The sequence below is a fragment of the Stegodyphus dumicola genome, chromosome 8 (assembly GCF_044657685.1).
Source record: "Stegodyphus dumicola isolate Sdum_Otavi_A_Nest chromosome 8, ASM4465768v1".
In the NCBI taxonomy this organism is placed as follows: Eukaryota; Metazoa; Arthropoda; class Arachnida; order Araneae; family Eresidae; genus Stegodyphus; species Stegodyphus dumicola.
Window position 1 is genome coordinate 70,761,165 of NC_140775.1, and position 17,890 is coordinate 70,779,054.

The following is a 17,890-nucleotide window of genomic DNA, read 5'->3' on the forward strand; positions in this document are numbered from 1 at the left end:
AGGCCAGTGGAGAAAGAAGGAAAGCACGGAAAGGAAAAATAATTTAAACTAAAACGGATTTCTGCTGACGAGAGGGTGCGGAAATCCGAAGGCCACGAAAATCCCTCTTCCTACAAGTTAAATACAGTAATGGTGAAAAATTTAACTCTTCCGAAGATTGAAGTCTTGGTAAATAATATCCCGGCCACCGCACTCCTGGATACAGGCGCGCAGTGTTCCTGTGTGGCAGAAGATTTTTTTAGGAAGTATTTTCGGAAATATCGTATATATAATTCGGATAATACGACAGTGTTAGCTGCGCAAGGAGAAAGATGTAAGTGCATAGGTAAATTACCACTATACATCCGTATCAAGGACGAACAAGTAAAGGTTATGTTTTCCATAGTAAAGAATCTGCAAGCACATATTATCTTAGGAATAGATTTTCTTTCAGAGGCACAAGCAACGCTGGATTTTAATGAAGCGTCCCTTAAGCTGACAATGAAACCAGTTCGAGAAGAAAAGGCGGAACCGCTGATGTTAAACCTTGACCACCTGCCTAATGAAGAGCAACGAAGAATCCGACAAGTGGTAAGTGAATTTGCTTCGTTATTTAGTGATATTCCAGGATTTACTCAGGTTACTAGCCATAGTATTGACACCGGAGATTCAATGCCAGTTCGCCTCAAAGCATACAGGTATGATAAGAATAAGGAAAAAATTATAGAATGGAATATCACCGATATGCTACGTAAAAAGATCATAACGCCCATCTCAAGTAGTTATGCTAGCCCGGTGGTTTTATGTAAGAAAAATAATGACTATCCATTGACACATCCAAAAAGGTGGCGATTCGCTATTGACTACCGTAAATTAAACTCCATAACTAAATATCCGGTATATCCGTTACCTATTATTGAAGAAATTCTAAGGAACATAACATCGACCAGATATATGACGACTTTAGACTTAACGACTGGTTATTTTCAAATAGGGGTTAGGCCTGAAGACGTGCTTAAGACTGCTTTTATAACCAAGTCTGGCACTTATGCATTTATGCCGTTTGTATGCCGTTTGGCCTTTCAGGGGCACCGGCAACATTTCAGCGATGTATGGACATTGTGTTAAGGCCTGTTCTTGGAAAGTCCACATTTATCTATTTAGACAATATCATTATTACTAGTGATAATCTCGACCAACATGTACAGGATTTAAGACAGGTGTTTTCTTTATTAAATGAGGCCGGTCTAAAAGTTATTGTCGAAAAGTGCAAATTTGCAGCCCCTGAATTAAAATATTTAGGTTACAAAATATCTCTGAAAGGAATCGAGACAGACGAATCAAAAATAATTGCTGTACAAAAGTATCCGACTCCAAACACGGCGAAGAAGCTCTCTTCTTTTCTAGGACTTTGTTCATATTATAGGTCCTTTATAAAAGATTTTGCAGCTATTGCTGAACCATTGTTAAAATTAAAAAGGAAAAAGGCAAGATTCTCGTGGACGGCCGAAGCCAATAGAGCGTTCGAAAATTAAAGCAAGCATTAACGCAAGCCCCTGTGTTGAAATTTCCTGAAAAGGATGAGAATTTAGAAATTTCAGCGGATGCTTCGGATTATGCGGTAGGAGCGGTACTTTCACAAAATCAGTAGCCCGTGCCATTTTTTAGTCGAACTTTAAATCAAACACAAAGAAACTATTCCGCGACCGAGAGAGAGGCACTTGCAGTTCTGTTAGCAGTGCAAAAGTTCCGAGTCTATTTTGGAAAGGCGCCAATAACAGTGTACTCTGATCATGCGGCGGTAACTAGATTGTACTCAGGGAAAAACTTATCCCCAGGTGTACGTATCCAAATGATCAGAAGGTTGTTGATGCTTGTTCCTTGATCTATTGCACCAAGATATTTTACTGTACATTTATTTACAATTTATTTACAAGTCGTATGCCACCTGGCATGTTTACAAGCGTTATGCCTCCTGGCATGTACATGATAGACATATTCTGCCACCTGGCATGTGAATTGATACATCATATTAGTTTTCTGCCACCTGACAGATACGATGCAATTACCTCAATTAGCGGTAATACGCCCGACATTTTGGCGTGTCCGCTTCCCTTACGTTCTGTAACGCAACTAACTTTTTGTGCGGTGCGCCCTCTGGGCACAAATCACCGCAATCACCGAGGAGGCCAAAACATCCTCCCCCCCCCCCGATGAATTACATTCATCTTAATACAATCTTCAATATATGCAAACAAGTAATGAAAAATATAGAAACTGAAAACATACAAAAACCTTCAAAAAGTATAAAATTACATGTTACACTTACCAATCTTCTAGCAAAACATCTTATATCTTACTATATTGAAACGTTAACTATGAGGGTTAAACTAGAACAAACAAATAAAATTATTAGTACAATAAGAAATGAAAATAATAATAAAACATATTCAATATAAACAAAACGCTTAAGTTAATGTTCTTCAACTGGTAAAAGACACAGTTTGGTAATAGGACGTTTAATGTCCCCGTGCACAGTTTTTAGTCTAACCACTCGGACATTATTGTCTCTTCCAGGAAACACTTCTATTACTCGCCCGAGTTTCCAACGTAATGAAGGCATATTATCTTCTTTAATGAGAACCAAGTCATTTAGACGAATATTTCTGCTAGGCTGTCTCCATTTGCTACGCTGCTGTAGTTGGCACAGGTACTCTTTAGACCACCGTTTCCAAAACCCTTGGAACATCTGCTGTGTTAGTTGCCATCTTTGCAATGGAGACACTCGTACTTCGGTTAAATCTTGTTCCGGAACAGCTGTTAAAGAGGTCCCTATAATAAAGTGTCCAGAAGTCAAAGCTGTCAAATCATTGGGATCACTGGAGACCGGTGTTATTGGCCTCGAATTTAAGCATGCTTCAATTTGTGCAATTAGAGTTAGAAACTCTTCATAAGTCAAAATTTGAGTTCCAACACATTTCTTCAGAGGCAGCTTCATAGATCTAACAGCTGCCTCCCATATACCACCATGATGTGGAGCAGCTGGCGGGTTGAATATCCACCTTATGTTTTCATTTGCTAACCACCTTTGAAATTCTGAAGCCTTCCGTAACTCATAGGCGGTAAGCATACCAGATTGCTTTTCACGAGCGGATTTACAGTTGTTCACGAAGCGCAGAACATAAGCCATTATTCCCAGTACTTTGGTTAAATTTCCGTACAGTTTAAGATTTAGTAACGGTTCTGTAGACTCCACAAGTGTTTTCAAAGTAACACATTTTCGTTCTTCACTAACGTTTTGCAAGTCAGCTTCGGTATTCATTTCGTTTATGTGATGTCGAATATCTACTTCTGAAAGCCAGGGTGGCCCAGAAAACCAATCACTATCATTAATTAGAGCTTCAGCATCCATCCCCCTCGTAAGTTTATCAGCAGGGTTTGTCTTGCCACTGCAAAAGTACCAGTTGTTTAAAATTGTTTTCTCCTTGATTTCTACCACACGATTTCTAACAAATTGTTTCCACTCGTTGGCAGATCCCTTGATCCAGTGAATGCAAATTTGGGAATCAGTCCAGTAAAATATATTTCCGTTATCCAACTGCGGAAATATCGATTGCAAATACGAACCTAATCTTGCAGAAATTAATGTTCCCAAAAGTTCAAGCCTAGGGAGTGTTGCCCTTTTTAATGGAGCCAAACGGGATTTCGACATTATGAAACTTGTTTTACATTTATTTTTCTTCTTAAATCTAAAATATGCTACGGCACCATAACACTTGGGACTGGCATCAGAAAATATGTGAACTTCTATTAACTTCCAACACATATCACTGAAGTACTGTCTGGGAATTTCGAAAAACTTTATTTTTTCAACTTCTTTTAACCATTCCTGAAATATGAATTCTGTATCAAGGGGAACATTTTCGTCCCATTGAATACCCTTTTCCCACATAATTTGCATTAAGAGTTTAATTCGAACAGTAAATGGATTCATAATTCCCAAGGGATCAAACAGCATACCACATGCTGCTAAAATGATGCGTTTAGTTACTTTGAGATTTTGTAACTTCTCAAATTGAGATACATCTATTTTCAAATTATCATTGACATTGTCCCAGATAAGACCTAAAACTTTCAACGGTACCAAAAAGTCTTCAGATGTTTCACGAGAGTCAATTCCATTAAGTTTCCATAGTTCATTCAGCTCAGGTGAGTTTGAAACCCATCTACGTAAATTCATACTGGCCTCGCTAAGAATGAAAATCATGTCCTTGCTTAAATGTAAGGCCTTTGCTACATTAACTGTCCCAGAAATTAAATCATCTACGTAAAGCTCTTTTAACATACTGCATGCCTCTTCGTAGGCATCTTCATACTTTTTTAAATGCAGTCTTACTGTAGCTGTTAATAAATAAGGTGAGCACTTGACCCCGAAAGGAACTCGATTGTGTTGAAGAACTTGTAAGTTGGAATTACTGTGATCGAGATTTGACCCTTCTTCATTTATCCACAAAAACTTTAAAAAAAACCCTATCTTCTTTAGCTAAGCCTACCTCTAAAAATGCACGCTGAATGTCGGCACAAAACGCAATTGAATGTACCCTGAATTTAATGATAATCTTTAGCAAATCAGGATTTAAATTAGGTCCTCTTTCCAAACAATCATTAAGTGATAAATTTCCCTTACTTTTAGAAGAAGCGTCAAAAACTATTAGAACCTTTGTAGAATCCTTCTGCTCGCGCACTACCGCGTGATGAGGCATGTAATACCCCGTTTTCAAACTACTATTTAAATACGTATCTACCCGTTCCACTATACAATCTCTCAAGTGTTCATTAATTATCTCATTATATTTTAAATATAGCTCGCTATTTTTCTGAAACTTATTATTTAAAAATTGTAAACGCTGTTTCGCGATTTCATAATTGTTATTTAAACCTTCAACACCCTCTTTCCACAATAATCGAGTTTCATACCTTTTATTCTTGTAAGTTGTATTTCGTTCAAATGACTCTAAAATTTCTTTATCTGATAGAGATATTTCTTTATCCGAACTTATCCCAATTGCTTCTAATTCCCATAATTTTTTAACTCTTTCATAATCTAAGTCCTCATTTACAACGGTTATATGATTAACTCTTGCGTCCTTACACTTTGATCCTTCGTCCTTGCCTTGAATCACAAAACCGAAAGTGCTTTCTGTTGCGACTAATTTTTTACAAATCTTCACGTTTCGTTCTCCTAAAATTTCCCAAATATAATCCGAACCTATTAATACTTGAATTTCGTCATTTGTACCAGCATCTGCTAATTCTATTCCCTTCTCAAACGCTATCTGTCGTATCCACCGAGAAGGAACTTTTACTTGCCCTAGTGTTATAGAATCAATGACTATTGCGTTAATTTTTATCTTTTTATTGGGATGGTTTACATTTTGCAGTACGATTTCTACGATATCATACAAGCGCTCTTTTGCATCTTTGCATCCAAATGTGAAAATAATAAGTGCTTCTTTATTAATAATTTTCAACCACAGTGAATCAACCACTTCTCGTAAGATGAATGACTTTGTTGACCCTGAATCTAGCATACAACGTAATACCTTTTCGTTCCCCCCTTTACACCTAACTGCTGCCGAAAACGTCTGTAAAAGAACGGAAGTCGGTGGTTTAATTTTGTTATTATTTTCATTACATAAGAGCGAAAGAGAAGCTTCAGGGATTAGCGTTTGTTTTGTCTGATTGGAAGTATCCGTCTCTAAACCTTTCGATGCGGCGTCACATATTAACGAATTATGTAAACCTTGGACATTGCAAAGTCTGCATTTTTCATCTTTATGAGCACAGAAACGCCTTGGATGCCCTTTCGAAAAGCAAATAAAACATAAATCTCGATTCATTAATGCCTTTCGGCGAGCCTTTAAATCAAGTGCGCAATCATGATTCATATGACAAGCAGATAAACAAAATATGCAGACATTTTGATTCTCTTTCTTAGGCGGGGTAGAGAACTTTCGATTTGGATTAAAATGTGATTTTTGAAAGTATTTAGAGGGAGTTTCGCTTTGACTAGTTAATACCGAAGCACCTTGCTTATTCGTATTGTAATCATTTCTTTTAGAATGCATGTAAGATTTATTTTGATAACCTTGATGGGAACTTTTGTTTCGTATTGATGTTTCATTTAAATCAAAATTCTTAGAACGCGCTAACATCATTGATGTTTCCCTACATTCCACTTCCGTTTTCAAGAACGTTAGTAGTTCATTAACATCGAAATTTTGTTTATCACTTCTTTTCCTAGTGAATTCTAGAGTTAAATTCTCGGGTATTAACTTTAACAAAATAGGGGATAATAAATGTCCATAAGAACCACTAGTAACATTTAAAGAATTTAAATTCCTTATTTGTATTTCTATATCGTCATAAAGCTTCCTCAAAGAAGCCGTATTTCCGGAATATTTTACAGGTTCTAAACTCAACAATTTATTCATATGCGCATTAATTAGCAGGTCATCTCTGCCGAAACGGTTTTTTAGTATATCAACAGCCACCGTATAGTTTTCACTAGTAAATGTTAATCCACTAATAGCATTTAAAGCTAAACCTCCCAAAAGCGATTTTAAATAACAAAACTTGTCAACCGAACTGAGACTTTCGTTTTGGTGAATGGAATTACTAAACTGATTCCAGAATTCAAGCCAAGAACAAGGATCACCGTAATATTTTGTAATCGTTAATTTTGGCAATTTTAAAGTATTAACTTCACAAGTTTTCAACTTCGGGGATATAGTTTCCTCACTAGAATTTCTAGATTCAACTTTACACGCGTTTTTTCTTAATTTTTCCTGAATTTTACATTTAAAACTTATAATTCTTTCCTGATATTCCTGCGCGGAAATTACTTCTGTTTCTAACTCCTGTTCCGTAATTATAAGTTTTTCAATCTCAGAATCGTATTGTTTCAACAACTGCGATTTTTCAAGTAACATTTCGAGTAATTCTTTTAATTTCTCATCCGCGGTTTCACCCTCTTCTAACAATGCAGAATCTATTTTACTCATCAACTTGGTAGTTAAGTTACGCGTCACTGTACGCAACTTCTTTGCCTTATTCATAGCCTCCATTTTACCATTAGATTCTATCAACTATAATAATCACCAAGATTTTTATTCAACAATTCTATTCAAAACTGGGAAAATGAAAAAGGGCCTACCTCGAATTTCTTCGCGTTAAATCCTGGCTTTTCAGTCATGAACTCACTAATTTTCTTCGTCCATTCTTCATCTCCACAAATCAAGTCCGGTGTCACCAGAAAAAATGTACGTATCCAAATGATCAGAAGGTTGTTGATGCTTGTTCCTTGATCTATTGCACCAAGATATTTTACTGTACATTTATTTACAATTTATTTACAAGTCGTATGCCACCTGGCATGTTTACAAGCGTTATGCCTCCTGGCTTGTACATGATAGACATATTCTGCCACCTGGCATGTGAATTGATACATCATATTAGTTTTCTGCCACCTGACAGATACGATGCAATTACCTCAATTAGCGGTAATACGCCCGACATTTTGGCGTGTCCGCTTCCCTTACGTTCTGTAACGCAACTAACTTTTTGTGCGGTGCGCCCTCTGGGCACAAATCACCGCAATCACCGAGGAGGCCAAAACACCAGGTTAATAAGATGGGCACTCAAGCTACAAGAATATAATCTGGTAATCAAGCATACCCCCGGAAAGGAAAATATCGTAGCAGATGCCCTATCCAGAATTAAAATAGATGAAGAAAGTAATACTGTAAATGTGGCAATGCTCACAGCATGTACAATAAATTCCCGAGAAACTGTAGTAACCGAACTGGGTAAGGATCCTGAGTTTGGAAGCATTTATGAGTATTTAAAGGATCCTGAAAATCTTAGCCACCAAGATATTGTGGCGATAAGAAATAGGGCGGCCCATTACGAACTAATAGATGGTCTATTATTTTATACAAAAACTACGAATTCCAACAACGAATTTCGACCTGTTATCCCAGCTAGACTTAGATTAAATATCCTGCAGGAGTTGCATGACAGCCCTTTAGCTTCTCATGCTGGTATTCGAAAAACTATCCAACGCGTACGCGAGGCAGTCTATTTTCCAGAACTGCAAAAGTTAACAAGGGCGTATGTCCAGTCCTGCCCAACATGTCAAGCAGTTAATTATATTAATTTCCGCCCGGCCGGGTTTCTAAATAGTATTAAATCCGAATTTCCAAATGAAATAATTGGCATCGATTTATTGGGCCCTTTCCCAAAAAGTCAGTTAAATAAAAGTCGCTATCTCCTTGTTATGGTTGATCATTTTAGTAAGTGGACCGAAATTGTTCCTTTAAAACGAGCCTCCGCGAAATTAGTTACTGATTCTATTTTAAATAAATATATTTTAAAATACGGGGCGCCCCTAAATATCGGATAATGGTCCTCAATTTGTAAGTAATGTATTTGAAGACATGTGCCAAAAACTGGGCATACGTCATTTAAAAATGGTCCCGTATCGGCCGCAATCAAATATAGCGGAACGGGTCAACAGAAATATAGTGAAAAGTATCCGTAGTTATGTTAAAAATTTTCATAAAATGTGGGATAACTATGTCAATGTATTTGCTTTCGCCCTTAGGACCGCAAAACATGATACAACGGGCAAAACTCCTGCTGAGTTATTTTTAGGCAGAAAGATTATAACGCCGTTAGATAAATTATTTTATGTGCAACAAAGAGCCCCAGAATTTAAAATGGGTGATATAGAAAAATTAATTAAAGAAGCAAAAAAGAATACTGAAGTAGCACAGAGAAAACAGAAGCTGTATTATGATATGAAACGACGGGGAGTAACTTATAAAGTAGGGGATGAAGTGTTAAAAATTAAGCATTCACTTTCTTCAGCACCAGAAGATAAAACTACCAAATTTTTTCCACGATTTGAAGGACCATATGTCATAGAAAAAATAACTCACGCTGTAGTGGTGTTAAAAGCCAGGAATGGCGAAACATGCTCCGCAAACATTGATCAAATAAAACCCTACTATGATCGTAATAAAATGCAAATTTTCAAAGATCTTTTGCAGGATCCGGCACGGCAGACACGGCAGGCACAAGCTCCAGAGGTCGAACAACGTCAAGCACAAGGACAAGCCATTAGGAGGCAGGAGCAATTGAAAAGAAAGTTTCCCCGCTGGAAAATTGAACAAGAGAAATAACGCCAGGAGAAATAACGGTAACAAGAAAAAGAAGCCGTTCCACCGTCCAGAAAAGAGAGCTCACGAACACCCCCAGAATGAAGAAGGGAGAAGTACGACGAATCCAAAGAAAGCCAGGAGAAATAACGGCAACCATAACCCGGCTCTCAAGCGGAAGATCAACTCATCGGACAGGACTCTCCGCAGCAAATGTCGCCGAACTGCGGAAGGGCCACCAGCGGCGGAGGAAAAGTTACAAGGAAAATTTGAACGGCCAGCAACGAGGTCTAAGCAGGAACGCGAAAGAAGTGACCCGGTTCCGCCAAGACCAGCTGCCATCAAACGGCCAAGACCACAGGCAGAGGCGAAAAAGAAGGTATTCAAGGGTGACCGAACTGGAGGAAAAATAAAGCTTCTAGAGGAAGGCACTGAAGGGCGAGCCCGCACAAGAAGGAGGATAAATCAAACCAGAATCTGCGCTACCTTCCAGTACTGGGCTCAGAAAAGAATGTCCGAATATCACAAAGATAAGTAAAATTTTATGTTACTTTGCAAACTTAAGTTAATCTTTCATTCTTACTGCAAGTGGCAGATTTCAACAAGTTTTACCTCATGTGAGGTCTACCTTTATCGCCAAAAAGGCGAGAAATGAGTTGTTACCGATTTTGGTATTATGTTTTTCAAGTACTCGTGCGTAAAACTAAAGTTGATGTATAATAGGAATGTGTAAATACTTAAATATTGTAAAAGTTATTGTATAAATTTTATTTAAAACATTCTGGCAAGAAAGAAGTTTTAGTCTGAAAGACTTTTTGAAATGTAGTATTTCACTGTAGAAGAATTGGCACTTGCTTTGAAAAGAATAGAAGTTAACAATGTACTACTAATGTATGTTTTAAAATGCGTAAAATTAACGGCATGTTAATATGTTCTTATATACAATGTGAACTGTTATTTTAAATGTTAAGAAATACTGTGATATGGTAAAAGTGAAAGTAATGCCAAAAATTTTAAACTTATTCGTGTGACTGTAAAAAGACCAAATTATGGTGAATATGTGTTAAAGGTTGAATGAATGTAGTTAGGCTCTCTGACGCTACACTTCAGAGTTAGCCACTTTCAGAATAGTACCTCAGGGTTAGAGTTGAAGATAGGGTGTGTTACGAGGTCTGGTTATGTTGAATTTTAACACGTTAGTGTTTTGATTGTAGGAGGCAGTGTTGAACACGTATACATAAACACATTCGTGTTTGGTGTTCTTTTACAACACATGTCAGAGAGCACGGGGAGAGATAATTAAAATAGTCATGAATGAAATAAGAATGTTAAGAGAAATATAAATATGCATGTTACTTGCCATTTCATTGTGTAACATTTCATTAAACTAGTTTTCCTTCCAGATCTCTGGAAGGAACCAGCTTTGAATAAAAGCTCCTGTTTAGATGCAGTGCAGATGAAAAATTGGGTGTCCATGGAGCTGCTATTGTAAAAACAATTTTTTTTTTTTTTTAATTTCTAGTTTCTAGTGAGAAATGTTTGTAAAAGATTGGCCTCGCGTTATATTCTAGAGCTAAAAGTTTTCAACAAGGTCGTTTTAGACCTCAGTTTCAAACTAATTAACTCTGGCGGGAAGTATGTAAGGATCTTAAGTTTTACTAACGTTTATTTTATTTTAAATCTTTACTATCACTTCTTATTTTCTACTTCCGGCCAGAATTAAAAGCGTTAACTTATTTATGCAAAATTTGTCTGGCGAAGGCCAAGTACTTAAGTTGTGGCTTTTTTGCCAAGCGAGAGAGAGGAAGGAGTTAGTCGAAGCAGGCCGCTTACCTTAGAAGTTTTATTCAGTTGCTGTTTGCCTTCCAGGCCAGAGGTTTAATCCTCGTGATAATTTTAAACGTATTGTAGTGTTAACAGTTCTCTGTACTACATACGGCTTCCTGTTAATATACGGCCAATCTTCCTTGTTTATTATTCCAAAGTTAAGTTAGAGTTTAGTTAAATATTTTTATATTCTTACGTTCAGACCACAAGTAGTTGGTCTCTGTATTCCGAAGTACGGAAATTATTGTAAAGAGTGAAAAATAAAGGGTTTTGTATACCCTTCCTGTGTATCCTGTCTACTTCCCACAGTTATTGAACATAGCTTTAGTAAGCTCCCTGTTCCGAGTCAGGTCTGTGCATGTTCCCAAAGAAAGTAAGACGGAACATTGAACCTGAAAGTACATTTGGAAACTTTTCTAACTCCCGGAAAGAATTTACTAGCTCATCTGTGTTTGTATTCAAATGATTTGCATATACTGGCTCAAAATTTGTAGATTAAAATTTTGTAGTACCCGAAATTATCCATCCCAACCTCGAATTTAGAGCAAATGGTAGATCAGGACCACGTTTGACAATTTCTTCCGTCATTAAATGTAGAAATACATTTACTCCAAATAAAATGTCAACATGTTGTGACTTGTAAAATAATGGATCAGCTAATTGTAAATCACTGAAGTTATCGAAGATGATTGATGGCAAAGATACATAGGGAATGTTATCTGTCACCTTGTCCAGTACAAACGCTGATGTTGATACACGAATATCACTTTTAAAATGAGAAGGGAATACTAAATCGACTTCCCCATTACTTATAGTATTAAATTCTCCTAGACATGATACAGAAAATCTTTCACTCGTAATCCTAATTTCTTCACACAATCCCTTGAAATAAATTATCTCTGAGATCCAGTGTCACATAAACATCTGCACTTCACAAATTGTTGTTCAGAATTTTGAACTTTTATTAAAGCAGTACACAATAAAATGTGACTGGTTTGATTACCTTTTGCATTCGAATCATAATGAGAGGCACAAACTGTGGCTGAAACATCCTTAGGACTCGTTAATTCATCTCTTTTAGGGATAGATTGCGTAGGCGGAGATATACTGTTTAACTGAGTTTTATTCTTTGAATTATTTACAATGTGCAAAATACTGTGATGCTTCTTAAAGCAATGTTGACATGTATTTAAATTCTTGCATTTTTTGAGCAAGTGCATATTAGATAAACAATTAAAACAGTAACGATTAGATTTTACAAATTCTATTCTTTGTTGAACCGATGAATTTAGAAATTTCGAACATTTGGCTAAACTATGATCTTCTTTAAAATAACCACAACCCAAAGTAGCAACCAGAACATTATTCTTATTTGGAACCACAGATTTAGGTACCTTATTACTTGTTGATTTGCTATTTTGAAGTGTTCTTGCATAGTTTTTTAGGAATTCAATTAAAGTCGTAAATTTTGGAATCTCATTACATTTTACCTGACGTTCCCACCATAATTTTGAAGAAGGGCTTAGAAAACGTTTAATATATGCAAAAATTTGTTCTCTCTTATTTGAATATCTTTCGTCTAATAGATTCCATGCTATTTCCAAATTACAATCCGAAATTTGAAATTTGAATAATGCGATATGCTTCACCTTTAACGAAGCCTTCAAATACTGCAATTTTTGAGCATTAGATAAATTTGTATTATTTCTTACACAAGCACTGAAACGATCTTTAAAAGCTATCCATTCTGTAATGTTACCACCAAAAGTCGGTAATGTTAACTTGGGTAATTTAATATTGTCAAGAACCTGTTCTGAAATTATACTATTAGAATTATTTTTACTATTTTGATTTTTTAATATTTTTTCACCTTTAAATTTCCACAAATAAATTTTATCTGTGTACTCCTGAACATTATCTATTTCGTTTTCTAATTCTTTAGTATCTGTAATTAAACTTTCGATTTCAGAATCAAGCTTCCTTAACTCAGTTTCCTTTTGTTTCAATAATTCGACACATTCCTCTAGTTCTATTAAATAATTTCATCTGCAGTTAAAATAGTTTCAATTTTCTTTACATAATTAGTAACATTGCTGCGTAAAATGGTTCCGGCTGATCTTTAGAATACGGTAACTGGTAGTTTGGCGACATTTTGGAGGCGATAAAGGTTACTACCTGGCACTTTGGTAATAATGTGAGCAGTACTCAGTTCCGATTACGCATTATTTTGTGTGAGGGAAATGAGAGATCATGGGATATGTCATGTGATATTAATGGACGAATTACGGTTCTTTAATCGGAAAAGGGGGGAAATCGGGAAAAAATCTGGAAATTTTGAATTTGGCTTTATTCTGTGTTGTGTGAAACAGTTTTCGTTAATTTTTGGATACCATGGCCCTAACTAAAGTGAATTCGAAATGGGTATTTAGTGAGATTGAAAGGGGTAGTAATAAGTGTTTCTTTAAGGTTGTGCGAGATAGAAGTAAAGATGTTTTATTAAGTTATTTATTTTACTTGGTACCTTGCTGTGAACTATAAGTATGATTTTAAAGGTCCTGAAACAGAAATAAGAAAAGTTTATCGGACACGTAATCAAGATTCTGAAGAAGATTAGGTAAGTTAGTATTTTTAATTATTTGAGAATATTATTTTTATGCATTGTTCTAAATGTAAGGTGGAAGTAAAGTAATTTGGTATTATCGGGAAAATTGTTATTAGCAATGATTTAGTTTAAAGTAATTAGAATTGTAAGCTAATTTTTATTAATTTAATGTATGTGCTTATTTGTATTTTAAGTAGTGTTTTTGAATTTAATTATATTTTAATTAAATGATAGTTATTTTGTAAATTTTATGTTTGTAGGAATTTGGTATACGTTTTAGTTGAAGTAAACGTGCATGGAAATAATTTAAATATTTGACACTAAGTATTTGTAATGTTTGCGGTATGAATTCGTTGGCGACGTTTATAATATAATAGATAATTTAGAGGTAAAAGTTTTTAGATATTTTATTTATTTTATACGTGGAAATGTTCATATATGGAAAGGGTATATACTTTTTCGTTATTAGGTAATTTCATATATGTTCTTTTTAACGGGTTTAAAGATTCAGAAAATTGTCATGCATTTTCGTGAAATTTTTCTAATTTATGAGAAAAAAGGAGTGTACATGGATATGGTGAAGAGTGTGCGCAATGCCATTTTTGTGCAATTCTGGGATTTTTTTTTTTAAGTAAAAATAAGTCGACGTGTACATGGTTCAGTTATATTTTAATTAAATGATAGTTATTTTGCGAATTTTATGTTTGCAGGAATTTGGTATACGTTTTAGTTGAAGTAAACGTGCATAGAAATAATTTAAATATTTGACACTAAGTATTTGTAATGCTTGCGGTATGAATTCGTTGGTGACGTATATAATATAATAGATGATTTAGAGGTAAAAGTTTTTGGATATTTTATTTATTTTATATGTGGAAATGTTCATATTTGGAAAGGGTATATACTTTTTCGCGATCAGGTAATTTCATATATGTTCTTTTTACCGGGTTTAAAGATTCAGAAAATTGTCATGTATTTTCGTGAAATTTTTCTAATTTATGAGAAAAAAGCAGTGTACATGGATATAGTGAAGAGTGTGCGCAATGCCATTTTTGTGTAATTCTGGGATGTTTTTTTAAGTAAAAATAAGTCGACGTGTACATGGTTTATGTGTATGTGTTATTTTGAAAAACGCGTAAGGAGTATGGTATTGTGCACTTTTTCCCAATTTTGCAGTGAATATTTGTCACGATTAAGCAGTTTTGTTAGATAAAATTTCTAGCATAAGTGTAATTCGGCTAGTAGATTGTTGGAAGAAGTGTTCAGTAGATAAAAAGAAAAGAAACATGTCTTTACTTCGTGAAGACAAAATGGCGGCGGGAAAAAAAAATCGAGTTGTTGCTGTAGGAGAGTTGGTCGCCAAGTTTTCGCCAAAAAAATCGCCAAGTTACCATAATGTAAAGATTAACCATGGTTCCTTTTGTTTTAAAAGTTATAAGTTCACTCATAATTGATCAATTCAAAAACAGAAATTGTTCTTAATTCACTTAACACTATTATTAAAAGGAAATTGAAACAGTTCTATGCTGTATTACAACATTGTTCTTAAAATCAGTTATAAACGAATTTTTAGTTGAATATAAATAAATGTTCAAAATCCACTTACCTCACAAAGTGGAGTAATTTTTCACCACCCATATGTATATTTGCGTTGTTACAATGCGCTTAGAACAGTCATTATCTTCACTAGCACTCCGGCTAGACTTTTGACCAATAATAAATGATTTTTACTTAATATGTTTCACAAAAACAAATAAGGTAAAAGCGCAGAATAGGCTGCATCAACAAAGTTCAGTAGGAAGAGCTGTGTGACGTCCATAAATGGGTGGGACTAAGCTTATGACGTCACAATGTAGTCTCGCATTTACACTGTTGTGACGTATATAATATAATACTTTCTATTTTCTCTTAAAAATAAAAATAATAAATTGTTTATTATTGTAAATTAATATCAAATTCTTTACTTTTAATTTACATTTATAACATTTAAGCTTAAGCGTTACTGATAATAAGTATAATAAATTGTTTATATTTAAAATTACCATGATACAGTGAGCGAATTCTACCAATTATTAAAACGATAAACAACGTCGCAGTCTCTAATACTTGTAGAGCTTCAATATTTTCAAAGATTTTTATTAAATTATTATTATTATTATTATTATTAATTTTTTTTATTTATACAAATAATTTTTTTTTAAATTTAAATTCATATTGTGGAACATTTCAATTTTATCAGTTTTACAAATTATCTTCTTGCTACGTAACGACATAATTCCTTACATACCAATAATTAAAAAATTTTCATTATTTCTAAAAATTTTAAATTTTACATTAATAAAAAAAGAAGAATATTTTTTATTGAATATGAACATCATTACACAGCTTTCATATCAGTTTCTAAAATTCCTAAATCACGTCATATTCTGTGTAGGCATGCTAAAAATCTACGCATTAATAAATAAAAAAAATCTAATTTCTCAGATGAAAGAAAATAATATAATAAAATAAATACTACAAACTTGGAACACTAAGCGATGCTTTACATACGCACACACACACATATTATCAATGATCTCATATTATCAATGAACTCATATTATCAAGTGCAATTACGATGCCAAACACTACGTATTAAAATATGACGTAAACATTGCTTCAAGAGTTAAAGTTAACAATTTTGCTACTGTTGAGTAGATCGTCGGGCTATCGATATATGTCGTAAGTCGGAAAGCGTTATAAACATATCAAAGCCAAAAAATTAAAAATACAATTTAAATGAAAAATGACGTCTTAAATATAATTCACAATTAAAACAACAATACAAATTTAAAATACACTAACGATATGTTAAACACTGCACACAAATAAAGTTACATTACTGCTCGGCATCACACACAACCTCGTTTTCTCTTCTAGACAACCGGAAGAGATTGGGATTAATATTAAAAAGTCTTCATTTGGAGAAAGAGGTGAATTGAGATTGAAATTGGGAGATAGAGAGGAAGTTAAGAGGCTGGAAAGAGCAATTGCTGATGATGAAGGCCTACAAAAGAATTTGATTATTAGGAGGAAACGCTTTATCAGGCTTAGTGTGATTGTATAGGATATTGATAATAGTTTTACAAATGAGGAATTGGGAATTCTTTTAAAGAGAAATTGTTTGTGTTCCGGAGACTGCGTTAGACCTCTTTTCAATTTACCAACAAGAAATCGGAATCGTAGTTATAGAGTATTCTTAGTGAGCGCTTCTTGCCAGAAAGATCAATTACTGTCAAGAGGTATTAACCGAGGTTGGAGAAATTATGACCTAAAACTGTTTCTTAGACCTAGACAATGCACAAGGTGTTTTTCGTTTAGTCATTCCAAAAAGAATTGTCAAGCTGAAATTTGCTGTTCCAAATGTACGGGGGCTCACTTGAGTAAAGAATGCAGTAGTAAAGAATTTAATTGCATTAATTGTACTTATTCTAATGAAAAATTCCAGACCACCTTTGATATGAAACATAATGCCATGGATAAAAATTGTCCATGTTACTTGAGTGAGTTAAATTTCCTGAAGGATCATCTAGATATTGATTGTGAGTTTTAGATTTTTTTAATTATTTGTGGTTGGGTTCCAAGTTTTTTTGTTTTATTGAATTTTATTCAATTTTATTGTAAAATTTTATTGTAATTTTATTGAATTTTTATAATATATTTGTTCTTTGAAAATTAATCATGAAAGAGTCTGGTATGAAAATTTTGAGTATAAACTTAAATTAAAATCATTGCTCACTCGCCCAAGCCCAGCTCCAGGTACTTAAAGAGGTTATTGGTTCCTCTCCTGAAATAATTTGTTTGCAGGAGCCCTATGCGGTACAGAAAGAATTGGCTTTTCAAAATCCTGAATGGAGATCCGCATATAATAGTGGAGGAAGAACGGGAATTATAGTAACTAAACCAGATGTTGATTTCACACGAGACTATGAAACTGATATTATTACAGCTATTTCTATTTATTTGTCTTCCAGCAGACTGGGCATCATTACAGTTTACTTCTCTGCGACAGAACACATAGAGGAATATCTCTCTCAACTGGAATCTGTGATGAAAAATTATAATAAATTCATTTTTACCGGTGATTTTAACTCTAAACATCCAAGCTGGGGCGCAGGATATATTGATGCAAGAGGGCGATTAGTATTTGACTTTATCGTCTCTAATAATATAATTTTACTAAATGATTTGATTTTTCCTGCAACTTTCAAATCTACCATCG

At 34.5% G+C, this 17,890-nt stretch overlaps 1 protein-coding gene across 1 annotated transcript in view; it reads right to left on the reverse strand.

Moving 5' to 3' along the window:
* Nucleotides 1-15,282, reverse strand: part of LOC118191357 (coiled-coil domain-containing protein 97) — a 170,800-nt gene extending 155,518 nt beyond the window's left edge. Inside the window, exon 1 of the mRNA XM_085821986.1 lies at nucleotides 15,236-15,282. Coding sequence (XP_085678112.1) covers nucleotides 15,236-15,267 — 32 coding nt within the window. The 5' untranslated portion in view covers nucleotides 15,268-15,282. The remainder of the gene's footprint in view (nucleotides 1-15,235) is intronic.
* Nucleotides 15,283-17,890: the final 2,608 nt, after the last annotated feature.